The 27757-nt window shown below is 49.6% G+C and overlaps 1 protein-coding gene across 3 annotated transcripts; it reads right to left on the reverse strand.

Annotated features, from left to right (window-relative positions):
- Window positions 1-489: 489 nt before the first annotated feature.
- Window positions 490-22893, reverse strand: CD101 (CD101 molecule). 3 transcript variants are annotated; one of them, XM_054067975.1, is made up of 9 exons: window positions 22774-22893; window positions 21306-21683; window positions 19980-20396; window positions 16841-17224; window positions 15711-16094; window positions 13555-13959; window positions 9134-9397; window positions 7884-8279; window positions 490-5363 (listed from the first exon to the last, which is right to left on the reverse strand). In XM_054067975.1, exons 1-9 carry the CDS (start codon window positions 22823-22825, stop codon window positions 5167-5169), a joined length of 2877 nt encoding a protein of 958 aa, XP_053923950.1. In that variant the 5' UTR covers window positions 22826-22893; the 3' UTR covers window positions 490-5166. The 3 variants fall into 3 exon arrangements, 2 of the variants coding, with proteins under 2 accessions (XP_053923950.1, XP_053923945.1); XM_054067970.1 differs by having other exon boundaries at window positions 9134-9538; XR_008450027.1 differs by lacking the exon at window positions 490-5363 and adding an exon at window positions 8664-8816 and having other exon boundaries at window positions 8148-8279; window positions 9134-9538.
- Window positions 22894-27757: the final 4864 nt, after the last annotated feature.

The raw sequence follows: 27757 nt of genomic DNA on the forward strand, positions 1-27757 counted from the left end.
ACTGTCCTGTTTGCACTTCTAAATATGAGCACATTTCTCTAGCAGCTCCTATGTGGTTTAAACTATGGCCACAAAAGCATTTTTTTTTTATATGCCCAGGCAGGTAGGGGGCCATTAATCTTCTCTGTCCTGCACCACCACAACCAGGCTCTTCGGTCATGAGTGCAGCTGGCTAAAAGGACACTGAACTGGTCCCTCTTGCTTGCTGTGGTAGCAAAGTGAGCCAGATACCACATTGCTTCTCGCACATCCTTCCCACCTTGAGCCCCACAGTCTGAACTGCTTCTGCCTTGGAAAGCACCGCTCTTGGACAAGGGCTGCCTTTTCCTCCGCTGTGCAATAGGACTGCAATCCCATATTATCAGGTGGAAGAAAAGAGGGAGAAGGCAGAGCACTGGAGGAGGAGGACCAAAAAAACAGTACCAGGCAGATATGACAAAGCAATTTCTTAGTGGTTAAGGAAGATTTAGAGTCTTAGGAGTGGTTCTGCTTTGTCTTAGGTGTCAAAGATAAAGGCTGAAGGACATGTGAAACAAGCAGGGACTGTAGGAACCAGCTGGAATACAAAATGGCATCAAGTGAGACCAAAGCACATATCAAAACTGTATCTTTTATTTCCAGTTTTTGAATATTTTATCAAAGGAGAAAACTGAATATCAAATATCAAAACCAACTCAGAATTAATAGGAAGGAATGAAGACATGCTGCTTGAGAGGGGACTTCCCAGGAGAATTCCAAGGCATCAGTTTGGAAGCATTTATTGAAAGTTTAGCAACCTTACCCAACAACCTTTCCCTGGTGGCACAAGGACAGCACGCTGCTGCCGTGTCTTCTGCTCCCAGGGACCAGGGCAGGTCAGGAAACCCTGAGCTGCTAGAAGACACAAAGTACTTCCTCACTTGCAAGCCACTTCCCATTGTTTCTGCAGACCAACTCACTCAACACTCACTCTCCCCGCTTGCAGGCTAGAGGAGCCAAGGTCCCCAATGATGTTCTCACCTGAAGATGTCCCATGGCATGCTGGGCAAGCTGCCCTGGTGATCGCTGAGCACTGGCTTTGCTCATGCCCAAAGGCAGATGCCATAAAAGTGTTCCAGGAAGGCAACACAATGCAGGGGTTATATACCTACACATCCCACCCTCATGTCATCCACCTTCTAAACTGCCAGGTTCTGCCCAGCTGCAAAGTTGTGTTCACTTGCCTGGGAGAAAGCATTGCTCTCCTCTATCTTATGGTTTCCATACCTTCCTATAGAAGGAGATGGGCTATTCATAGAGGCGATAGGACAAGGGGAAACGGGTATAAACTGGAGAGGGGCAGATTTAAGCTTGATATAAGGAAGAATTTCTTCACCATGAGAGTGGTGAGACACTGGAACAGGTTTTGCCAAAGGAAGTTGTGGCTGCCCCATCCCTGGAGGTGTTCAAGGTCAGGTTGGATGGGGCCTTGAGCAGCCTTATCTAGTGGGAGGTGTCCCTGCCCATGGCAGGAGGTTGGAACTAGATGATCTTCAAGGTCCCTTCCAACCCAAACTATTCTATGATTCTATGAAACACAAGAGAACCACACAGATCCTGTGTTTCTATAGTGCTTCCCAACCGATTAATTCCTCTTGAATCCAGCTCTTCATTGCTTTGTAGCCCCTTCAAACTGCTTTAAAACACAGGAAAGGACCCTGGTTCTCCCCACTGGATGCTGACCTCACACAAGACACTGAGGGATGGAGTGCAACAGGGGTGCTGCTGTGCTGCAGGGTCTGCCCTGTTATCACTATTTTTCCTCCATAAAGCTATTAACAGCTAAATATATATTTTATCAGCTATTCTAATTTACTTTGGAAAAAACCCGTGATCATAGGGGTGGCTGAAGGTGGCCAAGAGCCTTTGCAGTAAAATCAACACCATCTTCTGACCCATCACACACACATGCACACACACCTCTCTACTTTTCATACATTTACCGTAGCCAAGTGAAATGTTCTCTTTAAAAATAGGACTGTTTTGCAGCTTTTACTGTGATAAGTTACAACTCTTTCTAAGTTCACTCATGGAAAAAAATACATCTTAAGAAATACAGCTGAAAGGTTTGGCAGTGACCCAGCAAAGCCAGAAAAACAATAAAGAGGGAAAAAAAAAAACCCTGCCACTGCAAACCCACAAATTCTTCTTGCAGACCCTTTCATCAAAAGACCTCTGGTTCACTGAGCAAAAAAAGAGAGATGTTGATGGAGAAACACCCTTTTCTCTGCCCATCTTCTTCCCGAAGTCCACCAGACACAAAAATCTCATGTTGCAGTAGAGTCTATGGCTTTTTACATTAAAATCAGATGGCAGCAAAGATACCTCCAAAGACACACGATGGAATGCCGAGGTGGCTGAGCAAGGGGCCAGCATGGGCTCAGCGGATGCACCCAGCCCAGCCAGGTCACTCACAGGCTGTGCACTGCTTATGGAGACTGACCTACAGATGTGACTGCTGCAGCAGGGTGGTGGCTATCCCATGTCACCACCCCAGCACTCTCGTAATAAGTAGCGACCTAAATAAGTTAGGTGTTTGGGTAGAAGGCTGGTGTTGATGAGGTTCATTCCAAGGCACATAAATGAAGGGCCTTCAAGCCATCTGTTAATGGTTTGCTGTGGTAACACTTGAGGAGGTGTGAGACACCAAGTGACACGAAAAGGGCAAAAATATTTTTTAAAAAGAAGGAGAACCTGAACACTTGCAACTTCTTAACTGCAATCCTCAAGGAGATACAGGGACAAAGTACTTAAAAGTACCTAGAAGAATGCAAGACAAGAGAAGTTGTTATACCTTTTTTTTTCCACTTGGTTTTAAACAAGAGCAGAGCACGTCAGACCTATCCAATTCTCCTCTGCCAGAAGGCTGCAAGCCTTGTGGGAAAGGGTAAGCAGTAGGCATCATATTCTTGACTTTACCGAGATTTGTGAAGTATGCTCCCAAGGTATTCTTACAGGCAAGCTAAGGAAACAATCCAAATGAAACACAGATGGACAGTACAAAACTGGTAGATAAACTATGTGCATGGACTAATTGTTAATAGTTTACAGTAAAAAAATAATTCCTCCTCTCCTTTCCCATGCCCTAACACACCTACATCTCCTTCCTATATCGCCTGGTTGTGAGCTGGGCACCAGGCAGCCAGTGTACGTCTCGCTCGGGGATGGCTGTCAGGCAACTCACACTGCAGCCTTCCCTTGGTAGGACAACTCTTCTGCCTCCTCTTCTTCATCCAGCTACCACTTTTCATGAAACTTATGAGAGTTTAATGTCCAGAGAGCATCTACTTCTCTGTCAAAACAAACTGAAACTGGTCCATGAGTTAAAGCATTATCGAGACAAGGCTAGGACAAACAAACAGCAGGACCCTTCGCAAAGTGGTGCAGAAAGCTGTTCATCACATCCATGCAAACAGTGCTTCAGTTAGATAGGAAAAGTCACAAGTCTGAGCACACAGCAGAGAAACAACTTGCTAGACAGCAGATCTGCAGGAGAGGAGCCTGACAATTGTGAGCCAAGCACAAACAGTGCTGTGCTGTCACACGCACATAGAAAATCAAACACCCTACTGGGATGTGTAAACTGGACATAACCCACAACACAGGGGGGATACCTCTGCAGAGCGTCCTGCATGCGGCTCTGAGCACTCACACTGTGGGAGAGACAGCTGGGGTCAGGGCAGCAAAGGGAAAAGCTGCACGAGGTCCAGAAAACATATCCTGCAGGGAAAGGTTGAGCAAGCTGGAGCCAGCCAGTACAGACAGAGGAGGCAGCTGAACAGGGAAATAGGAGCAGTAAGGCTCCAAAGTTAGGCAGAAAGTGGTTTGGTTTTTTTTTTTTTTTGAAGAAAGGGAGAAAGGACCTCCCAGTTCCTCATGATACAGGGCAGGCAGTTTTTCTAATTATAAGGAAAGTGAAGAACTTAAACAGATCATCTAGAGGGCCTGTGGTGTTTTCAGTCCTTCCTCTGGTCAAATGAAGCAAGTTCATAGGCATCTACTGTTTTTTCTATGTGGCTGCTTTTGCCTGAGGACAAAGCTTTGAGTGCTGCTCTGATGCCTGACCTTACAGCTCACTAGGACCAGTTCTACTTTGCACAGTTAGAGCTTGAGTATTCCTTGACTTACAAGGATTGGTTTGAAATGGCCTTTCCTCTAATGCATCAGCCAGACAGCCTTCAAGTAGCTTAGCTCCTCAGCCTTGAAAAAGTGAGCCTGATCTCGATCTCAGAGCATAGAGGAGCTGCCCTGCAGGCACATACATGGGCTTTTTATTACACGGCACAACCTGAAGGTGTCTAATACCAGGTCCCAGCTGTGAAGCTTCCTGACCCACAAACATCCCAGGCACAAGAGGCTGGATGCTCTCTTCTGCTACAGCAATCGCAGCAAAGAAAGGAGCTAGAAGTCTTTGTACACTCATCTCCAAAATGTCTGGGTGTCCACTTGCTTTCTTTTGGGATTCAAGACCCCATGCAAGTCCCTTATTGGGTCAACAGGATTAATTTTTTGTGGATGGCTGTGGTACCCTGGTATGGACTTTCTTCAGCCCCAGCTAGCCTTGCTCAGTCCTCTTGTTTCTGTGACAGGTTTTGTGAATACCCATTTCCTTTCAGAGAAGGTGTTCTTTAGGCACAAGCACTCTCAGAAGGAGGGTACAGCAGTATCTAAGAGCTTCCACAGCAAAGGGTGGGCAAAGGCAAATGCAATGCCTTAAATGGGACACCAATACTCCATTTCCAGCTCTGCCACTGGTTTTTAGCCTGCAAACTACAGATTTTGTCAAGTGACCTAAAATGAGTAGAAATTTAATAGTTTTGCACTGCAGTGCAAAAAGAGCTGTTTTTCCCCTTATACCTGTAGAGAGATAACACTACTTCCACCCACAGTGGTAGACACATACTGCAAGGACCTCAAATACGCCACAATGAACAGAGCATGAAATGAACAGAGACAGAAATATCTGTTACAAAACCCCTATTTGCTTAGCAATTCAAAGCTGCTTTGTACCACTGAAAGTAAACATGCAATTTCAAGGATTCATTGCAAGAGGTATTGCAAAACAATAAAAAGTCCATCTGCAAGTACTTTGTACTCCTCAGCTGTCCAGGTCTGCTCACTCAAGTTACATCTGCCATTCCAGACCTGCTAAGTTTTCTTGACCCCTCCAGCCCCTTGCAGCTCCATCAGCTGGTCTTCTGTGATGCTGGCATTCTTGCTTTTTCTAAATTTGAAGTACCAGCAGAAGATAGCAAGAGTCAGGAGAAGAATCAGAACCAGTGGTAAGAATAGAATGAAGTTCAGCAGTGGTGGGGATGAGCAGATTCTAGACAGAACAGTTGACTCTGGAGGAAAAAGAAGAAAAAAAAAAGTAAGGACCCAAGCTAGTCTGAGTTTCTCTCTCCTACTGTTTCTATAGGTTATCTTCTTATCACTTTTCCCTCAATCTTCAACAGCTACAAATTTTTAAGAGTTCATAGAAGCTATCTGAGGAGAACAGGGAGAGAAACCTGGTAATTTGCCTCAATTTCTTGTTTTGGGAGGTCAGGTAGGGCTTCGCCTCATTCAGTTGAAACACCCCAACAGAAATAGCATGGCACTTCAGCTAATACATTCCGGACTAGGCTCAATAAGGAAAAGTCACATACCCTTTACACCCTGGGTGACAGCAGGCTGAGGCAGAGGTCTGTCAGACGCTGCACCACTGAACAAGGAGGGACAAGAGAAAAGCACTGGAAAACAGATCAAACAGGTCTCTGTCTTCCCCAGACACCTGCCCTTCTGTTGCTCCGCTATCCTGTTTCAGGATGCAGGCAGCTGAGCCCCATCCCTATCCTTGGCAGCTCCAGTAGAACAGCTCCCCAGCGGAGATGGAGGCTGCTTGTACTGCTGTGGGCTCTCTGGGTACTTCAAAAAATGGTGTTTGATCAGTTCCATGCTAGCTAAAAAGCACTCATTTGCAGCCTTTCCATTTTTGTCCTAGTCTCCTTACAGCCACCCATTAATCCTGGTCGTCAAAATCTCCTCACATGACATGTAGTTTCAACACCACAGGCTGACCTCAGATGCACCTGGCCTACCCCGACTGCTCATGCCAGCTCCTTTGGGTCTGTTTTATCCAAGTGTTGTTCCTCAGTTATCCTCTTTACCCAAGACCCATGTGCAGAAGTTTTACATTTGCCCTGCAGAACCATGTTGAGCATGTGAGTCTGCTGATTCGAAGCTCTCCACTGGAGACGCACACAGCCTGATAAGTGATAAACCAACCTGGGGGTTACTCCTGGCTGTGAAACCGGCTTTTACTTCCCTACCTCTGTAGCTCCGTGACCCATACACATAGCTAGAAGCAGCATTTACTTCCCTATAGGAAAACAGGGAGAAGTCTCTACTATATGAGTGCCTCTCTAATCTTAAGGAGGTATCCTAAAGGGCAGCACCCACATCAGCAACTAGAGATTAAATCACCCCTGGTTACGAGTATACTTATATGTGGCTGCGTCATCACCCCTCAGAAAACTTCTCCAAAACACTGAAATCTGAGCCAGAGGGGCATTTTCAAGATACCTGCATCACTGGAGAAACACACCAAAAGGAGAGAAAACGAAAAAACACCCAGCTCATCTTTTAGATTTTGTGAAAAAAAACATGAAAACCAATTGGTAAAAACACATGAAAATTGGAGGAGAATTTTCCAGCAGTTACTGAGCAATTTTAGCAACGGTTACTCCACCAGTAATGGGTAACAATAGACAGAGGGAGGTGATGAAGGAGAAATCCAAGTGCTAGAGGGAGCCGTGATGGACAACAGCAGGAACATAACAGCAGGGGGATGAAGTGCTATCAACCCCTCCCTGTGCAATTAAATCCAGATTAGCTCTGTTGTAGGTGCAGAGTCACGCACACAGGCTCTGTGCGTGCCTGTGCCAGTAGTAGGCACAAGGGAGGGCTCTACAAGCATTCCCCTGAGCTATTCCATGTCGGTCAGCATCCATAATTGCTGCAGAAGCAATAACCACATGTAGGCACCCAGGCTGCCTTTGAGCATGGCAGCTCCAGAGCTGAAGGCATGAAAAGAATGGATACTGTCAGCTGGATGCAACAAGATTAATTTCACAGTTCATATTTCTTTCCTCCACACGGGTCATCCAAGACTGCTATTTCCCCAAAGAGGCAACAAGAGAATACTTTTCCCCTGCCAATTACCTCCCTAAAAACACTGTATGCACCTGACTGAAACCTTTGCTTTTATTTATTTGAAATTCTGTATGCAGAATCTAGCTCTGTCTTTGCACCTAGCATGCAGCCCAGCACACCCCAGGAGAACAGAGGCCATTTTTAGACATCTCGCAGGAGATGGACTTGCCAGAAAAATCACATTTTTTTCCCCAAACCAGTTAGCATTCTAGCCCAAATTGCACAAATGAGGACAGGGGTTTGTGCTCATGGTCTTGCAGAGGGCACACAAAGCACTACTGACACAAGTGCACTCAACAGCACCCTCTGGACCATGTGCCTCACAGTCGGAGCTCTTGGCATCTCACCATCTCCAAAGTTTACAACACCAAGTACTTGGGTTTCAGCCCCAGCAGATCTAGAAGACTGGGAATGGGATCTCATTGCCTCCCCCCACCAGACCCATAGCATGTGTCCCTCAAAGGGCTCCCCTCCCTTCCCTGGCTCTCAACACAACTCTGGTGATCCCCCCAGGACTGATCCTGCTGTGATCTCTTAGCAAGTCCTCCTGGCCCCTCCACTTTCTTGCCATTGCAGCCAGCACCACAAGCAGAGAGCTGTCATTATCCTTCCCCAGCACCCCAGAACGGCTAAGGAGAAACTGGTGCAGCATGAGCACCCAGTGGCATTACCTGGTGGGATTGTAGTGAGCCGAGTGTATCCCGAGTGTGCCAAGGCTTGCATAACCCAGTTCTTCCCCTCGCTCTGCTGCTGCCATTCCTGCACCTGGCAGTAATACACCCCTGCATCACCCTCCTCCACGCTGTGCAGTGTCAGGCTGAAGTCACCAGCAGTGGGGCGGCGCAGGTACAGCCTCCTTGACAGGCTCTCCCAGGAGTACTCAATAGCACCGTCACGGTGGAGCGTGACCAAGGGCTTGGCATTGCTGCTTTCCTTCCCCTGAAACCAGATAGCCAAAATGCGAGTGGTAGGTGGGCAGGCATCCCGCAGCAGGCAGTGCAGCGTCACATCCTCACCCTCTCTTGCGGAGATGCTGTAGTTGGTTTTCTCCAGGTGCAGTTCACGCTCTGGGGTGGGTTACAAGCAGAAAGAGCCACTGTGCTGTTGCACCATCATAGATATGCTCCTGCCTGTGCCTGCAGACTGATGGAAATCTTTTGGAACATAAGAGATTGAGATGGCCCATTGCAGGAGTCTCAGCAGGACACCCACGGACTCCCTTGCTCCTGTGACTCATTTTCCCTGGGGTGCTTTTTCCCTCCTTATCTCTTCACCCTGTTCATAACCCTCTGCTGTAATACTCCCCTCACCCTGTAAATAAGCGATAAGGCATCCTTTGGAACAAAAGCTATTTAGGAGGTTGGAATTCTCTGATCCACTTTATTTAGGACTTCAACCACAGGACAGGTCATGCTGAGAGAGAGGGAAGAACTGAAGGCAGGAAAACTCACCATGCACTCGAGTGTTTGCAGTGACCAAGATTGGAGCAGCTGAGCCTTCAGCCTTGTTCTCTGTGACTATATGTAGCAAGGTAGGGAAAACTTTGTCTCTTGCTTCAGAATGCACTGGAGTACCAGGAAAGGGCTGCTTCTCTGTTCACAGAACTGTACAACCAACCAAGTGCACCATGTTTTGGAGGGAAAAAATGCCACAATTCACTTTTCTATGAAGCATTAGACATCACCTGCCAGTGGCAAAAATACCATCTCGGTTGGTACAGGAGGGTGTCATAAATCCTCCTAATTCCCTACTTCTCTTTGAGAAGCACTGACACTCCCTACACCCCTAAGTCTAAGATCCAACACAGGAGCTGCTGCATCTCCTAAGCCCTGCCATCTTAGGAGAGGCTTTGCACAGGCCCCAAAATAAATAGGTCCAACCTCCTTTTGTGGCATCTATGCAAGAGATAACCACCACTCACCTGGGAGCCTGAACTCCAGTGTGGTCCTTCCCGATGCTCCCTCTCCGAGTTTGTACCAGCTGTCCACTAGCCAGAGCCATTCCTCAACCACACAGTAGTACCTGCCCTGGTCCCCAGGGTTCGCAGAGAGTATCTTCAGCCAGAAAACATTGCTGGATGTCCTTTGGCTCAGGAACCGAGACTTTTTGTCAGGAGAGCTGAACTCAGCCCCATATTCCAGTATGCTGCTGTAGCTGGCCCTTAAGATTTGCAGGGGGGTTGCATCTGCCAGATGACGTAAGAGGTACCATGTAACAGCAAACTGAGAATTATTCTGGGCAAACACGATCCTGCACTCAATGGCTGTGTCAGCACTGCCAGCAATCTCCACAGAGCTCTCTTTCGTAGATACCTGAAGCTTACTTTCTAAAATAGAGAAACAAAATAATCAAGCCAGCTACAGCTGCCAATACCGGGATGCTGGCAAGGAGAGAAGCAAGACTGGCCTGAGAGACCCACCAAAAGGGGAGGGAGGGAAGGCTCGGAGGACAAAGACACATTAGGGGACACTGGAGCAGAAGCACTAAGGGGAGCCTGCATGGGTTTTGCTAATAGTCACCATCTCAAGTGTTTGCTGTGGTTATTAACCAGAAACCACATAACATAGTCCTGAATATCCACTGTGATTATACCTGGCAACTGTACAATTTAACACTAAGCAGCTCAGGAGAAGGAAATTGTGGCGCTGCCTGCACCTCTGCCCCCTGGCAGGGTACACTGTTGTTGCTCCTGATATGCCTGTGCTGCCCTTGGTTTGAGGGATCTGCCACACGTCACCCACTGCTGATGCCTTTCCTCCTCCTCCAGTAGTGGAAAGGCTGTGAATGTGTCTCTTCAACGGGCTTCCTCTCAGCACTCCCTTTCACACTGAGACACCACCTCTGTCAGATGGGACCAGTAGTCAGGTGAAGCACACAGATAGCTACCCATGGGGAGACAGAAATTACTCAGCACAAGACACCATCATGGTTTTAAGGGTCTGTAGGCTCAGTTTATGTTCTCCAGATTTTCCTTGTGTACAAGATGAGCAGTAGGATGCCCTGTGCTGCGAAGGCTGGGGGAACAGAAGCTCCATTAAAGCCCCTGGGGGCTGGTTTAGAGACAGGCTGCAGAGAACACACAGATGTTCCTACAGAGCACCTCAGTCCCCTACCCTCTGCCACAGGCTCAGCAGGGGGCTCTCCTCTACAGCACTTCACCAAGGGATGTGAATGCAGCAGGTTAGAGAGCGAGCCTGTGGACCACGATGGAGCTGTGACTTTTCCTGCAGGGTCTGATGGGGAAGAAGGAATCTAAAAAAAGGGCCCACACATTTCCCCTTCCTTCAAGCATTTCTTCTCAAAACTCAAACAATCCACTTCAGAGGCCACCAATGTCTCTCTTGAGGCCTGTCAAAGCAAAACATCCAACTGATGGCCCTTGACATCCCTGTGCACTGTTTCTGCCTCTATCTCAAATTTGCCAAGAAAAATCTCCCAGCTCATATCCACTTACACTGTTTCTTTCTCTTAGCATCCTATTGCACTTCCTCCTCTTCTCTCCACACTGCTAACAGACACTCTCACCAAAAGCTAGGCATTTTCCTCTATAACCAGGACTTGCGTATCCACAAATCCCAGTTATCTGCTTAGTGCCTCACCTCAATGGTGAAGATTTCAGCAGTGACAGCCACCAAGAGGTGGCCATTCCAAAGGTATCAACAAAGTCCTGTTCTGCATTTCACAGTGCACTTGCCCTGCTCTGAAGGAATGGGTGTGGGTGAGAAGCAGAAGAGATGGGAAAGCAGTCACCCTATTTAGGAAGCTGTGCAAATTCATCAGATGCACACCTGTAGACACCAGGTAGACTTGGGTATACTTAGAAAGCAGATACAACTTAACATCTTCCAACTTCAGCAGTTAAAGTGCACCCAGCTCAGAGCCAGCTCTAAGGAAGCAACAATCTTCAGAGAGAGTTCTCCCTCCCTGGAGATATTCAAAAGCCAGTCCTGGGCTCTAGGAGGCCCTGCTTCAGCAAAGGCTTGGACCAGATGCCCTTCCAGAGGTCTCTGCCAACCTCAGAGATCCTGTGTTTCTGTGACAGGTGAACTGATCACACTGGAAAAAAATAAAGACATCTGTTTCTTGACTTCAGCTGTTCAGTACAGCAGGAATATCCCTCAGCAAGCCTGTTGAAGTCCACGAGGGACCCAGAAGTAAATTCTGCCAAAGCGGAAACTAAAAATCCTCACAGGTATTTTAAGTAGACACTTTGCCTCCTTTTCAAAGGCCACAGGAGAGGAGAAGGCAGCTCCAGGAGAGGTGGTGGACAGCAAGGACAGGCTTCCCATGTCAGACACATGGAGGTGTCTTTCCCAGCTTCAACTATCAACAAGAGTGTGCCAGCAGAACAACTCCACTGCTCATTGCAAGCAGCTCTGACACTCCTCCCAGCAAAAAGTTGCTCCAGGAGAGTCAGCTCTGGAGCCATGCTAGACCAAAATATGCATCTTCCACCAAGGGAGCTTCTCCCACCAGTGTTGCCATAGTGAGGGGAAGGTGGCTAAAACCTTTCCCCAAACCCAGAGAGGCTGCCAGCACAGAAAACAGCAAACTGCCCAAGGGGCCCTCTGGCTTGAGCATGGCTTGGCCTGACACCCATCAGGGCAGCAAATACTCTGCAAAATCTATCAGAGCTCAGGGAAAAGTACAGGAATAGCTGCTGTGAGCACTCGATTTTGATGAAAAAAAATTGCTGTTAAGCTCTTGCAGAAGATCACCTCGAGAGGAAGCAGAGCACTTGCTGCAAAGCCCGTTTCTTTCACCTCCAAGTCTCTTCTCGCTCCCGCTAAAGATCAATTACTGAAAAGGGCAGAGTAGCTGCCTGCCTTTTCCTTTGGCACAGAAAGACACGATGCCGTTTTCCCATTCCATTTCAATTTCAATGTAATTAACCAAGCAGTTTCTTGCTGCCTGTCTCTCTGTGAACCGTGCCTGCTGACACCGTGCTTTCTGCCTGGCTTGGGAGCAGCAGGAGCATGCAGAAGGGCATGGCTGCTGCAGCGACCCATGCTGGCCAGATGGCCGGAGGGGTGGCTGGTGTAAAACCTCCCATGACTTGCTTTGGAGCCAAGGGGGTACCACAGGTGGCTGTGCTGAGAGGCTGGTGGGAACGCTCCCACTAAGGCTAGGCATCGCCTGCCTGCTCAGGGCACTACTTGTGGGACCCCAGCAAGGGTTGGATGTGGAGTACCTGAGGAGTTGGAAATGAAAAGGATGTCTCCTCCTTCCCCTGCTGTTATGACCTTTTATGCATGTAACTCCTGTCTGAAGCCACAAGCCAGATCCACAGGGGCATTTAAACTCCCAAAGTAGTGACTGACACCAAATGGTAAATGAAACATTGAAGCAAAAGTCAAGTACTAGAGTATCACTACAGGCTCCAACCATCAAATTTTATACCTGAAGAAACAGCATGGTGACTTTCATGATTTGCAGCTTCATTTTCTACATCTTTGCCTCATCCTATCGCTGCTAGAGCCAGCACCTTTCCCAGTCTCACTCTGCCTTCCTAAATATCCTTCACTAGCTCACGCTGCCTTTTTTAGGCAGACAATACTAGAGCCAGAACCATCTACACCTTCTCTCTTATGAGAAGACAGGCTAAGAGATTTCAGCTTGTTTAGCCTGGAGAAGAGAAGGCTCCAGGCAGACCTTATAGCTACCTACCGGTATCTAAAAGGGGCCTAGAAGAGAGCCAGAGAGAGACTTCTTATGAGTGTGTATAGTGATGGGACAAGGAGTAATGGCTTTAAACTGAAAGAAGGTAGACTTAGATTTGATATAAAGAAAAAAATTCTTTACTGAGAGGGTGGTGAAGCACTGGAACAGGTTACCCAGAGAAGTTGTGGATGCCTCATTCCTAGAGGTGTTCAAGGCCAGGTTGGATGAGGCTTTGAGCAACCTGACCTACTGGGACATGTCCCTGGCCCACTGCGATGAGTGGGGGGGGTGCAACTGGGTGATCTTTAAGGTCTCCACCAACCCAAACCATTCTGTTATTCTATAATTGTATGCTTCAATCAGTCTTCTTCGGGAGTACTACTTCTTCCCTAAAGGCTTAAAATCCTAGTGGCAAGGCTGATCCCTATACACTTAACATAATCTGCAAACAAATAGGCATGGCCACTTCCCAATACCAAATTTTCCTCTGAGGGTGTTGCTGGGAGCTGTGGGTGCTGAGGAAGTAACAGGACAGGCAGCATTGTCTTGTGTGGCCTGGGAGTTGACCCTGGTGGGGATACCCTAGCCATCAGTTGTCCCAGTTGCACTGGTCATATTTTATGGATTTAAAGTTACAGAAGGAAAGATCTGTGCTGAATAAGCACCTGTGACACTGCTTACCTGGCAGTACCACCTTTATCCCCACGGCATTGGACCTGACAGTGGCTGCCGACTGCCCCAGCGGCAGAACATTCCTTCTCCATACCTCCACCACACACTGGTATGTCCCCTGGTCGGCAGCCATGGCACTGTGGAGGTGCATCCTGAAGGAGGTGGCAGCCTTCATCAGCAGGGCTTTCCGCTGGAAGTGTGCCTGTGCTGTGTTCCAAGCCATGGTGCCATTGGGGAGGACTCGGACCAGCTCGTGTTGGTGGCCGGTGGGCAGGCTGGGCTGGAAGAGCCACACCACAGACATAGGCACCTCCTCAAGGGCGTAGCTGGCGCTCACTTGGCAGTCGAGTTCAAAACTCTGCCCATATCTGACAGTGGCAATCCGGCTTCTCAGTCTGGCGTGCAGATTGAAACCTGCTCAGGAGAAGAGAGCTTTTGGTGCCAAGACAGAAATCCTGCCCTGCACCACCTCGCCACCACCGTTCCCATGCAGTGCAATCCCTGCTGCCCTAGCCACCACAATCCCATGCTAGTCAACAGTCCTGCCATTCCTCTGCCAGTGCCATTCTCCCTTGAGTTTCACTATGCTTGTCCAGCCACACATGGTCCTTGGCCCTCTTCAATCTCAGCCCCTGCTCTCCCAACTCCAGCCATTCCCGAGTACCCTCTCTTTCAGGCTCCCAAGTCCCACCCTGTGGCAGGGAGCTGGGTGTCCTCTGCTGCTGCTTCCCTGTTTGCTACTCTTTTCCACCATCCACAAAAGCCTAACAACTCCTGTGGCCCAATTGGTGTTCTTAGGCACGTAGCCCAGCAATAACCATGGAAAATACCCTAAATCACAGGCAAAAGCAGCCTCTCAATAAGGGCACCCAATTCTAGCAATTAAAAGAAAAAATGGCATGAGCATCACACCCTGGGGAGGTTAGTAGCTCTGTGCTCAGACAGGAGGGCAGTAGAAGTGACCAGATGCTAGCACCGGGGGTGTATCTCTGACAAAGGCCACTATACCATTCAGCAAGTGCCTTTATGGAGCTTAATTACTGTAAGTAATTATGCTGCTAGAACTGATATTTTGTATTTCAAGTTAAGGAGATAGTCAGAAAGACCTGCTGAGCATGCTACTGTCTTTCAGATCTCTGGGCATTTTTAACTGTTGTGTACCACTTGTCTCTCCCAGAGCATCTCATGGAGGACTCAAGCACCTTGCTAGGAATCATAGAATCACTAGGTTGGAAAGGACCTACAGGATCATCGAGTCCAACCATTCCTATCAATCCCTAAACCATGCCCCTCAGCACCTCATCCACCCGTCCCTTAAACGCCCCCAGGGAAGGCGACTCAACCCCCACCCCGGGCAGCCTACTCCAGTGCCCAATGACCCTTTCCATGGAAAATTTTTTCCTTATGTCCACCCTGGTGGAGCTTGAGGCCCTTCCCTCGTGTCCTGTCCCCAGTCACCTGGGAGAAGAGGCCAGCTCCCTCCTCTCCACAACCTCCTTTCAGGCAGTTGTAGAGAGTAATAAGGTCTCCCCTCAGCCTCCTCTTCTCCAGGCTAAATAACCCCAGCTCTCGCAGCCACTCCTCATAAGACTTGTTCTCCAGCCCCCTCACCAGCTTCGTTGCTCTTCTCTGGACACACTCCAGAGCCTCAACATCCTTCTCGTGGTGAGGGGCCCAGAACTGAACACAGGATTCGAGGTGCGGTCTCACCAGTGCTGAGTACAGAGGGAGAATAACCTCCCTGGACCTGCTGGTCACGCCATTTCTGATACAAGTCAAGAAGCCGTTGGCCTTCTTGGCCACCTGGGCATATTGCTGGCTCATGTTCAGTCGGCTGTCAACCAACACCCCCAGGTCCTTCTCCTCTAGGCAGTTTTCTAGCCATACTTCCCCCAGTCTGTAGCACTGCATAGGGTTGTTGTGCCCCAAGTGCAGGACTCGGCATTTGGCCTTATTAAACCCCCCCAATGGCATGAACATTGGGGAGTGTGGAAACTGAAACACTCCAGGGCCCAATGATTAGCCCCAGCTCACCCTACAGCAGCAGCAGAACTCAGGGCACAGCAGGACCTCTGACCTACCCACATGCATCCACTCACTTCTCCAACCTTGCCTCTAGTGTGTCCAGCTTGAGAACACCCACAAATAAGGATTGCCCAACTCACCCACAGAGCTGACTGTCACTGTTGTCTCACCCTCCTCTGTCCAGCTCTTGCCTTTGAACCACTCCGTTACTTTGCATCCATACCGCCCACCGTCACCCTCGTCCAATGTGTTGGGGATCACCAAGGTGAAAGTGCCAGAGTTTGCTTTTTCCAGACGGAGGCTCCCTCGAGTCCTGTTGTTGTGGTAGCTGCTGCCCAAGCTCAGGGTGCCATCCCGCTCCATGGTGGCCACCAGCACCTGAGGACCCAGATGCTGTGGTGGCAGGTGCCACCACTGCACAGATACAGGACTGGTTGCTCCTTGTACCTGGCAAAGGAGGATCAAGGCATCTCCTGCCACAACATGTGGCGTACTGGTAGACACGGACAGCTGCATTCGTCTCTCTGCAAACAACAATTACTGAGTGGGAGAGGATGTCAGAGAAAACTAGAGATACCATGGCATTAAATGGAGAGACCAGGTAAATCTTAACATTGGAAAAGAAAAGGAACTGTCTGATATTTTCAAGCAGCCTTTTCTTAGAATTTTGAGAGGGTTCTGTGGGTTTTCTTTTTTTTATTCTTTAATGTCTTTCCTGAGACATTAATACATAAATAAATACTGAGAAATAGAGTCCCAACAGTCAGCTTTTGCTATATCAAAATAACCATCATCTAGCTATGACAAGGAAACCAAGAGTCTCCTACACATTTGTCTTAGAGTTGTTTCTCACAAGTCATCCCTCCAAAACAGAGAGAGCACCCTGATGGAAATGGCAATGATGTCCCCATCCAGAAGCACCTGTTCTTCTGTGTCATCCTGCGAGCCTCAGGTGTTGCATACAACTTTCTGTACCAAAAGCACAGGACAACTCAACCTCCCCAGAACCCTACCTATTTGCCCCAAAACTCATTGCAAAGAGATTGAGCTAAAGGCTTACACTTTATTCACAACTGCTGCATCTGTCATGCCAATGTTTACCAGAGCAAGTGCTTTTTGCATTATTATCTATCAAAATCTACGGCACTTTTATGCTGTTGGTGCAAACAGCAGGTGTGTTGCCCCTGCTGAAAGGCCAGACTTGAAGTGTTCCCCAGTCAGGGATCACTGCAGGTTTTACCCAGAAGAGCAATCATTAGGATTTACTAACCTACTGGTTTCACATCGACTTGGATGCTTGATGACAGATTGCCTTGGATGATGTGAAAGTCTCCAGGAGTCTTCATCTCCGAAACAGAGCAGTGGTACGTACCATTGTCCTTCAGCCCTACCTCGTAGATGATGAGGACATAAACTGTGTTGCTTTGCTTGAATGCTCGGAGCTGCCCCAGCTTGGCTCTCTCCTCATATTCTTCTTTCCAAATCAATACGCCATAGGGGTCAACCCTGGCCACTTCCATACTGTTGAGGAGCCAAAGCACTTGGAATTGCCTGCTGCTGCTCTTCTGGGCTTCCACCATGCAATTCAGCTTCACGGTATCACCTTCAGAAAGGGAGCTTTCAGCTGCAGTGATAACCACGGAGAGATCTCTGCCTGTAGGCAATCAAAAAAAGGGTGCTAGGTGGCTCTGCTTACACTTCCCTCCTGCCTGGCAGCATCGATGGTCATGTAGAGGTAAATAGGAGGGAATTCTCGATGGAAGCATTTTCTTTGATTAGCAAAGTAATCAGGATGGAAAATTTTGCCCATGGGGAGACAGGTGCCAGCTCCAGGCACTAACCAGCAGTTACAGGTGGAGGAAGCACCAGAGCCCCAAGGAGGTATGTTCCCTCTTCAAAGCAGCTAACACCTCCCCCGCGCCCCCCACGAGCTGAACACCCATCAGGATGCCAGCCCCTAACTCAGCTCAGGCATCTGAACCTAGGCTGCCCTAACCCTGAAGCATCAGCTTTTGCAGGGAGCTGCCCCATCTTGCCTCCTGGAGCCGTTCTGCTTCAAGTAACAAATATCCTTTAAACCAGAAAGGGGCACAAAGTGGTGTTTTTAACTCTGCTGGTTTTGGTGGGAGAAGCTGTATGGTGGTTTAGCATTCGGGTTGTTTTTCTGAATCTGCTGCTGCTGGTCCCATATGCTGCAGCCCCCACTGGCTGCTGCAGGATGTGGGCAAGAGACGCTCTCAAAGCTGGAGCGGGTTTGGGTTAGTTCCTACAGCAAACAGAAATATCAAAGCTTGTGGGGGTTGAAGAAAAGCAAGAGGAGGTGGAGGTCAACTCCTAGCCCCTGTCCTGCCTCCATACTGATCAGAAGCAGGTGCCAAGCAAAGTGAGGGAGCACAAAGCCTTCATCTCCTTGGCAGACCCTCTTGGGCAGTCAGCTGCACCTGACATAAGGATCCTATCTCTAGATCCTATCACATGAGTTACCTTCCTTGCAGGGCATTCAAAGCTTCTGCCACTAACACACATGGGTTCCCAGCTTCATCCCATCTGGAGAGCAGCTGCAGGCAGAGACCCACAGGATGCCCTGAAACCCCATGCCATGACCCCACACAGTGAGGGCACAGCCAGAAGACAGGAGGTAGAACTGAACCCCAACTCCCCGGGTAGGCAGCCTGGCTCATGCTGCTCCATCTCCCTGGGTCACTGCGGTGCCCTCACATCTAACACGGGCAAGGCTATGCACTGTAGTTTGGAGGTAAAATAGAGCAGGTCCCAGAATACCACTGGAAGGCCTTCAATATTTTATTGAAAGCAGAGTAGCCTGTGAACTTAAACACTGGTTGATAAACAGATAGTGAACAGGAATCTCAGCCACTGCAGATATGTTTGGCATTCACAAATATTTGCTGGAGAGTTTATAGAAACCACTGCAGCAGTTTGCCACAGTCACAGTGGCTGTCAGCTCCCAGCACTGGAGGGAAAACCTTGGCCCCGCAGATGCGATGTTCTGGAGGGCTTGTACTCCTGCCACCATTCCCCCTGGCAATATCAGCAGCCCTAATACAACCACCACATTGTCCTCTTACCATTGTCGCATCCCTTCAACTCACTGGCTACCACAGTGCACAGAGTAAACTCTGAAAAGGTTTCTCTATTTCTAAACAAAAGCAATGGGGCACTTGGTCCTTACCCATCCATTTCTTTGGTTTCCTGCTCTGACTCATCACCCTCTTGCAAGACACAAGTTCCTCTCACCACCCTGTCTCTGCAGCCTCCTCCATCCACCCAAGGCATGGGGACATGGGACACCACCTCCCCAGGCACCTTGTCTGTGAGAGACTCACTCTCATTTTACTGCACACTATTGCCTACGTTAAAGGGGTGTCAACTAGACACAACTTTGCCTTTGAGGTGAAGCTTACTGGTGGGAAAGAGATCTTTCCCTTCCTCTGGGCACAGCTAACCACAGGCAGCTAGAGGAAGAGCAGGCAGGGTGCTCAGAGGAGCTGCAGCAAGCACACAGCGCTGTAACCATCTCAGGGCAGTGGGGGGAAAGGGACCTTCCCACTGGCCCTGGGCAAAGGGATGCACCACTTACAGATGCCAGGAGCTATGGGAAGCTGCTGGACAGAGGGAGCAGGAGGTGCCAGGCAGGGACAGGGTGGAGGCAAATGGGCAGCACTGGCAGGGGGATGTTTTTCAAACTTTCCTATTTTAATTCTCCTCCTACGTGGTAGCAGGTCTGTCTCCCCTTTATAAATACTTAATACTGTATTTTCTTAGAGCAGGAGCTTGGTACACACACTACAAAGCACAGTCTGACCCACAGTCCCATAAATGAACTACTAGGAGGAGACACAAGAATGGTCTTAAAAGCAGCAATACCAGTTGTTCTGGAGGCCGGCAGACTTGTGACAGCACGGACAGACAAGCCACCTCCAGATGACACCACAGCCATGCAGCACACGTAGCACATCCCCACACCCCTCAGTGCCTGTTGCCAAGACACTGCAACAGGTAGCTGACTTATGTATTTGGCGTGTTTGAGGCTGCAGGACCCTCAAGACAGTCTAGCAATGCAGTCTTCCACACAATGGAGCTTAATGATGCCAAGAAGCCAGTGTGCTGTGGGCACATGCTGCTCTAATACCTCACATGGGCCCTCACATGCAAGATCACTGCCAGCATCAGAGATTTGGCTGCATGAACCTCCAAGGTGAGAAGGACCAACAGCTCCTGAATCAGGGGCTGCCATGGCCCCAAGCGCAGTTCGCCCCCCCCTCAGCACCCAGCACAGGCAGCCAGACCAGCTGCGGCAGAGGCAGGTGAAGGACACTGAAAGCTGCTTCTGCAGAGCCTGGAACGCACAAAGGAATCGGACTCAATGTGTGACTTTGCAAGGGCCTTACCCTGGCTTATGACTGTCAGTGATGTTCTCCCTGTTTGCTTGCGGGAGATGTCCTTCCACATCTCATCAGGATCCTCAATCCACTCAGCTGCCTCACAGTACAGCTGCCCCTGGTCAGATAGCTCCAGTGCCCCAATGGAGAGCTTGTATATGGTGTTCCCAATCTTGTTCAGACGCACATCCCCTGACAGAAACCTCTGCGTGTAAGAAGGTCCTGGCCTCAAGACAAAATCTTTGGAGAGTGTGAGGACCTCCTCAGTATGGCGATCTCCCGATTCCAGAAGATGGTACCAGCCAACAGAGAGATGCGTGTGCTGGGCAGTGGACTTGGACACTTCACAGGTGAGTTCCACCATGTCCCCTTCTGGGTGGACAAGGATCTGGGGCATCATGGAAGCCGAGAGGGTGTCTGCAACCACTGAGCATGGGGGAGAAAAAAAGAGCAGCTAGACATGGGAAAAATAATCTCTTGACCTCGATAAGCAACCTGCTAGCCATTATGAATCCTTGACCAGGCCCTAAGGAACCTGACAACGTAGAATAAATATCTTTTGTAGCTGACTGGCAAGGCTTCCACCTGCCTACACCAAGGTGTGAAGTGGTTAAAATCTCAGGAGAGAAGGAAGTAAAGTCAATCTTCTTTGCAGTACCTCTTCATTTAAAATACAGGCAGTATTAAATAGCCAGTGCCAAGGGGATTAACATCCAGCACCTCATGACCCCAACACCACAATAAAGGAGGAAATGGGTGAATACCAAGTGGACATACCATAAAGCCATAGAGACTTAGTGGGATCACAGCAGGGCCTTCTCCTTTACCTCTCCACCCCATTACCTTCTCTGTCCCAGGGCTCTGCAGAAGCTGCTATTTCCCTCCATCAGATAGTATCCCACTTGGATCAAATACCACACTCTGAACTGAGAGGACAACAAGAGCTAACACAGAGAGTCTAAAAACTCCTGCCATCCTAAGCACTTAGCTGCGAAATGGTGTGGCTGCATCAGGAGCTAAAGTTAAAGTCAGGCCATGGGGCAACAGAGGCTCCCTTTCCTTTCCCTTGTCCCGGCTGGGAGGCAATAGCCAGAGCAACCTGCAAGGGGACATCTGGGTATCCCTACCTTGGCCAACCAGGGGTAGATTATCAATCCCACAGTGGAGAGAAGAGGAAAATTTATGTCCACCAGTCCCATTAATCACCTCTTTCCCCAGCTGCTCCTCTGTCAGAAACCCAGAGATGAGAACTTCTCCCCAGTGCAAAGGTGACAGCAGCAGAAACCTGCCTGCAATCCTGCATGGCAGGGAGCTGGGCTTTCTTTCAGGACCTACCTGAGAGGTTAGTCTTGGCGCTGTAGCTCCCAAAGTACCTCTCATCAGTGCTGGGCGTGTGGCACTCATACTCCCCAGCATCTTGGTCCTGCAGCTCGGTGATGTGCAGCAGGACGGCGTCTCCCTGCACCCGCTCCACATAGATCTCTTGGCTGCGCACACGCTGGGTGTAGATGGCGTAGGGGAAGGAGGGGTTGGCAGTACTGATGATCTGCACCTCCCGCTCAGGAGCTGAAGGCAGGTAGATGGACCATTGGAAGTTCTGCTCTGCTGGGCCCTGGTAGCCACTCACCTTGCACCACAGTGTGATGTGAGACCCCCTCACACGGTAGAGTGGTCCCTTCTGAACTGTCACCACCCGTTGGCCAGTGCTCAAACCTGCCAGCAAACAATCAGCACACACAGTGTTTGCAGTATGTTATCCAAGGGCTACACACACAAAACAGCAGCGGGTATGGATGTGCATGGAACCACAACGCAATACTGAAAAGAATTCCTGTGCAATCTCATTCTTTGAAGCACAAGGTCCAAGGGACTTCACACGCTTTGCAATTTTAAGAAAAAGTCCTGTAACAACAGATCTCCAAAATTTCTTATCTCTGAACACACTGGGGGTCAACACAAAACCAACCAGAGCATCACAGAGGGCTGTCAAGCCTGTTCATGGTTCAAAAGCATCTCTCAGCCAGGTGTTCAGAGGAAGCAGCAAGCAGGTATATTAAAATTAAAAGGTCTGAGCACTCAGGTCCTGCACAAACTGTAAAGGAAGCAGATACCAGAGCTGATGTCTGCCAGAGAAGAAGATGCAACGCAGAAGCCAAGGGACATGGCACAGCAGAGGGAACCAGCAGGCAGCACCGGTACTCCACAGACAGAATCAGGAGAGGGGGCCTGCAACAGCTCCTCTGAAGGCAGGGGGCCACCAGGAGGCATCAAGAGCTCCCTCTGTTTCTGCTTGCAGGGGGTTTGGAGAGTTGATGGCCAGCCACGCAGCTTCTGCTACTGCAGAGCTCCTAAGGATGACACTCGCTCTGTTCTCGTGTCCAGCATGCACACCAAGCAAGATGTCCATAGGACATGGGCACCAAGTCAAAAACCAACCATGGAGACCTGGCCAGAGAAGAAAGCTGGTGGAAGCACAGCCTAAGAAACACTTAGAAACCCCCTCCACACACCTAGTGGCCATGCAGTCGGGTTTGCACATCCCCTCACCAACACCTCGTCAGGGTCTGGGCTATTGCATTGGAGTGAAAAGACAGTGGTGAAAGGAGAACATGCCATCACATTTCTTCTGACAGCTACTGAGCCAGACTAGTACTGGCCATGTCAGGGCTGTCCTGGCCCGACAGCCCCAGCTAGGTGCCCCACTGAACCACCCACCTGAAAAGGTCCTGTCCGCACAGAGGGAGTACTTTACTCCCCACTCACCTGCCCCAGACAAGTCCCTGTCATAGTGCAGGGCACTCACCTAGGAGGACGAGGAGGAGGAAGGCAGCTGCCAGGCAACACATCAGCCCCATGGGAAACTGCTCTACTTGAGTCTTCTCCGAGATGGATGGTGAAAGGCTTTTGTTGGTGACAGCAACAGTCACCCTGATATTCTGAAAGCAGCTGGGAGGAAACTGCCCGGCAGTGGCGGTTTCCTCTGCTCAGAAACAGCAGGGAGAGGTTGGGGAGCACGGTACAAATGCAAAGTAACACGCCTCTGGGACGTGACAGCCGGCACCCTAGCCCCATGATGCCTGGACAAGGGTCCCTCCTGCTGCTCCCAAGGCCCCTCCTGCTGCTGTGTGCATACTAGGTACCTGGTGCTACCAGCTGTGGCTTTGCTGTCCCATGGTAGCTCACAGCCTAACTCTCTGATTCATGACTCCCACTTAGTTGCACAGAGTAGCTTGTTTCCTGCTAGCAGAGCAAGGAAGGGGACAGAACTGGGGGAGGATTGGGGCCGATTTCTAGGGTTGCAGATCCCTCCAGCTATTTATTTTCCATAGCTACAGACAGCAGCATGACACCTCAGGTACAGGCTTGGCTGGCACGGTCCTTTCTGAAGGTGGCCAACCACAGTCTGTCTCAAGATTCAATGGACAACCCCAAGTTCCATAGCATTCCTACAAGCCCATTAACTACACAGGCAGGAGGCCTCCATTGTAACAGTCAGCCCAGACAGCTTATCAATTTTAGGAAGATCACTGCACCACCAGAAATCATCCAGGAATGCTCTCCTGTAAGCACATCCCAATACTGCTCTCACCTTGATGCCAGGGTATTGACTAAATGACTCAGAGGAGCAGCATCTGCTTTGGAGAAGGATGGTGCAAGGCTAGGCTGAAACCCATGTGCTGCCTCCACAGAGGAAGTGAGAAGATAGGACAGAGGCTGGCAAGCAGTGGAGTGCCCCAGCACATCTGGTGGTTAGAAGGTCCCATGTACCATGGCAGTAGGACACAACCACGCACCTAGCCATAACTGTGTGTCATGCTTCCATTCTCTGCTGCAGGACAAAACCTTTCTATCTCAGAAGAAAGTGATGAAGTGGTTTGCTTTCCAAGAGGAATTCATTGCCAGCAGTGCCCTAGGGATGATCCTGCTGACAATAAGCCAACCCGCTTTCCACTGTGGAAGGGAGAAAAAGCATCTCTGCTACAGGAACAGAGTAAATGGAAAGGAAACTTGGAGTTCAACCTCAGTGAGCTTCCAACAGTCAGTGTGCAGATAAGCATACACATGGGGACAGTTTAACTCCAAGCTTGCAACTCTAATGATGCATGAGCCCCTGTTTACATTTGCAATAGAAAAAAAACAGGGAGAACAGGATTGCCTGGCCCAGACCTATCACTGGCAATGATGATGCTCTATGGACAAAACCAACAGCTCCCTCTTCCCAGGACTGCACGGTGTAAAGCTCAATCTCTTTCTCCATGGGAAATCAGTGCAACCAGACACACAGCAGGGCTATTAACCACAGAAGGCAGGGTAAAGAAAGATGATTAGAGAATGCTTTACGTAGACAGTATCACCATTGGAAACCACATCAGTGAAGCTAGATCTATGGGGAGAAAGATCCCCTCACTCTATTTTCCTGGAGATGACACCAGATAGGAAGTATGGGGGAAATATCCTTCTTGGATAGCACAGAGGGTCCCTGCCCATACCTACAAGGAGCAAAGGACTTGCCTCCTCCAAGCCAGGTGGTGCATGTGTACACCTCTCCTGGTGAATTGAAGTGCTGCACCAGGGCCTTGGAGATTAAACGCTATTGACCTCTAACCCTTGGCATAGCCTGGCTACCACCAGCATCTGAGCAGCAGGGCCACCTCCCAACACACCTCAGCAGAGTGCCACCATCTCCCATTACGAAGCACGAGGCTGGAGATCAGGCTGCCCACAGCACTGGCTTTAGCCTTCATACAGGGGATGACCATCTCTGATTGCATGTCTTTGTAGCCATTCTCCTTCCTCCTGCCTCCCTGGGCTCTTTTGCGAGCACTCTTTTGGATGTTGGATGCTGCTCAGTCACTTTGGGCCAAAGCTTTCCAGGAAAACACCACCAAAAATGCAGTGCAGAAACTTTTTCCAAGCCCAGTCCAGACACAGTGAAGTTGGACTCTACCTAAAAGAGCACAGCAGTAATTGGCAATACCCGTGGTGACTTCAAAACCTGCTAACAAGACACTCCCCTTGCACACTCCAAGGAGCCTGAGGAGGGATGAGGATAAAGCAAGATCAGTCCTACAGCAGGGTAGAAATGCTACAGAGGAAGCTCTTGAGGATGAAGGAGGCAACCCTATGGTCAGTGTTGGTTTTGAGGGGGAACATAAAGCCAAGACACAAAAATAATTAGGCAAGCACAAGGGAGAGATTGCAGCCCAGATCTCCTGTCTGGCTGTATGGCCTCCATGAGATTCCCCACCATATTTGGGTGCCTGGGGTTAGGGCAACTGTGGTTTCTTGTGCTGCAGCCACCACATTCTTTGCTGGCTTCCACCCATCACAGCAGAGGACATATCCTACCTACCCAACTTGCTGAAAAGTAGCAATGAACCCCACCTTCCAAAGGAAGCCAGACCTCAAACTATTTGGGCAAATATGGTTTTGTGCAGGAAGAGTTTTCAGCTACTGCCAAGGATGCTTACTCTGGGAGAAAAGAGCTTCAGCTTTTAAAAGTGGGGTTTCCCTCATGAGCTTTTGGCATTGCTGTGCAACATCCCAGTGAAAGCAAACTGCTTTGGGAGAAGCACAAACTCTGGGGCCTCTGCTCAGCCCCTCTGCTCTCCCATCTCTTCACTTCTATCTGAGCCAACCCTCAGCAACAACCTGCCCTCTGCATCTCTGCTTACGCAGACAAGCACCCTGGCATTCCCTGAGCACCAAAGCGCAGGTGGTAAAGGAGCTAGAGACTAATTTGAGGCAGCAAAGTCCCAGCAGAGAGGCTGACAGGGGCAGACAATGCAGCCCTCTCCTTGTATGACCTCCCCTGGAGCAGCATGCATGGGAACTCTGCTCCCTAAAGGCTTTTTTTGGGGGAAAGGCATGTGTGCCTCCTTGGCTGAAAACACCTCGGTGCCTTGCAAAGGGTAGCTGCAGAAAGCTCCCTGCATTTCAGGCTGCTCTTGTGACCAAACAGGGAGAGGGAATACAGCCTAAGGGTGCAGGCAATGAAAAAACTCTCCAAAAACGCCTCCTCTGCCTTTGCTTCACAGACCTGAGGAGATACGTCCCTTGCTCAGAAATGCCATTGCCATATCCCCACAGTGAATGAGGAGGGGCACGAGGAGGATGGAGGGAGGGATCGAGGCTGCAGCCTTGAAAGCAAGGGGCTGGTGCCAGGCAGGGTGGGGGACACAGGGAAGAGCGCAGCATTAGCTAGGATAATCTGGCAGTCTTGGGGGATACACCAGAAGCCTAAAGATAATCAGAAGAGCTGGCGTAACAGACTTTGAAGTCTGCCATCAGGTTTTCTCAGCCCAGCTCAGACATCAAAGGCAGCTGGTTACTTCCCCCAATTAGAGAGTGGGAGCTGACCCGCTGCCTGGCTTCCCCAAGGCCATCCAGCTCAGCCACAATCCCTCGGGCATGCTCTTGTGGGCAGAAACATCCTGACAGAGCACAAATGGTTGTGTTCTCCAGCTCCTACTGTAGCCAGGCTCGCTTTGCTGGGAGCTCGCTTCACAGCTATGTGGGCTTTCACCTTGGGCTGTTGGAGCTGAGCAAGATCTCAGTGGCTAAAGATCTCCCTGCTGACGTGCTGCTGAAACAAACCACTCTCCAGTTCCAGGGAAACCAGACAGCCACAAAACCAGGGGGAAGTCTAGAGAAGGTGACAGAAGTAGCGATCTTTTCTCATGGTCGTGGGAAGGACTGCTACTGTTACTCAAATCCTGTGTCCTGGGCCCTGATGGGACATGGCTTCACAAGGACAGTCTTCACGTGCAAAACCCACAGCAGTCCAGAAAACCTGTTGCAATTGTTTTGCACCAAAAAACATAGTACCATTGGTACAAGAACTGAAAGGAAAAAAAAAAAAAAGGCAATTGAAATCTAAGAGCAGAACAAGCTGAGAAGCAGAGAAACACCAGTCCTGTGCAACTGCAGTGTTTTAGGACTCTGGCTGCCCTCAGTAGCCATGAGCAGCCACGGCTGGCCTAGGAGGAGAACACCCACAGCACTTTTTTGGTCAGCTAGTGTTTTTGTTCACATTTACATAATCATTTCTACTGCAAAAAGTCAAACGAACAAAACTGGCCAGGACAATACAGAGAGACGAAAGTCCTTCAGGAAAGCAGGATGGCTTATACCTGCTTTGCTGCCACAGGTGAGCATGCTTGTTCTGAATCTGTTCTGCCAGCAGGCCATAAGCAGAAGTTGAACCACATGCCTCATTATGCTAATAAAATGTTTTTTAGCCCCACCCTCCCATCTCTTACTATATTCTTTAAATCTTTTACCCACACACAAAAGGGCTGAAAAGCCTCACTCCTCTCTAGCTGTAGCTCCACCAGTCTTTGTAGTTTGGGCCAACAGTGCATAAACCTCCTGGGCATCTCACATTCACTGCAGATAGCTCAGGGACAGGCACAACATGCTGCCAGGAATCAGAAGGGATGTTGCACCAGGGGAGATAATTCATCTCCTCCCTGCCAGCTCCTTGCAGCACCCCTGGAAGAAGCCAGCGGTGCAGTACTATGGTGAAGAGGCATGGCTCAGCAGCTGCCCTTTCCTGCACCGCATCAGGCTACTCTGGCTGTGCGGTTTGGCTCCAAGGTGGCATAGCCTGTCCTCTATAAATCTCAGCAATCCCCCACTGCAGCACATGCAAGGCTCGATCACATCACTGAGCACTCAGCAAGCACAACCCCTTGCCTGGTTTAGCTCCCACGCAGCATCAGGAGCTGCTACACACTGCCCCCAGACTTCTCCATGCTGGTGTTTGAAGTGGCATCATTTTAAGC

Source organism: Cuculus canorus, chromosome 1 (genome assembly GCF_017976375.1).
Source record: "Cuculus canorus isolate bCucCan1 chromosome 1, bCucCan1.pri, whole genome shotgun sequence".
Taxonomy (NCBI): domain Eukaryota; kingdom Metazoa; phylum Chordata; class Aves; order Cuculiformes; family Cuculidae; genus Cuculus; species Cuculus canorus.

Coding starts and splice junctions, on each gene's coding strand:
- CD101 (XM_054067970.1), bottom strand. CDS start 22,825: ATGGGGCTGATGTGTTGCCTGGCAGCTGCCTTCCTCCTCCTCGTCCTC. Junction 9,539..13,554: donor GATAAAGGTGGTACTGCCAG/GTAAGCAGTGTC, acceptor TCTCTATTTTAG/AAAGTAAGCTTCAGGTATCT. Junction 8,280..9,133: donor ACTGGAGTTCAGGCTCCCAG/GTGAGTGGTGGT, acceptor AACCCACCCCAG/AGCGTGAACTGCACCTGGAG.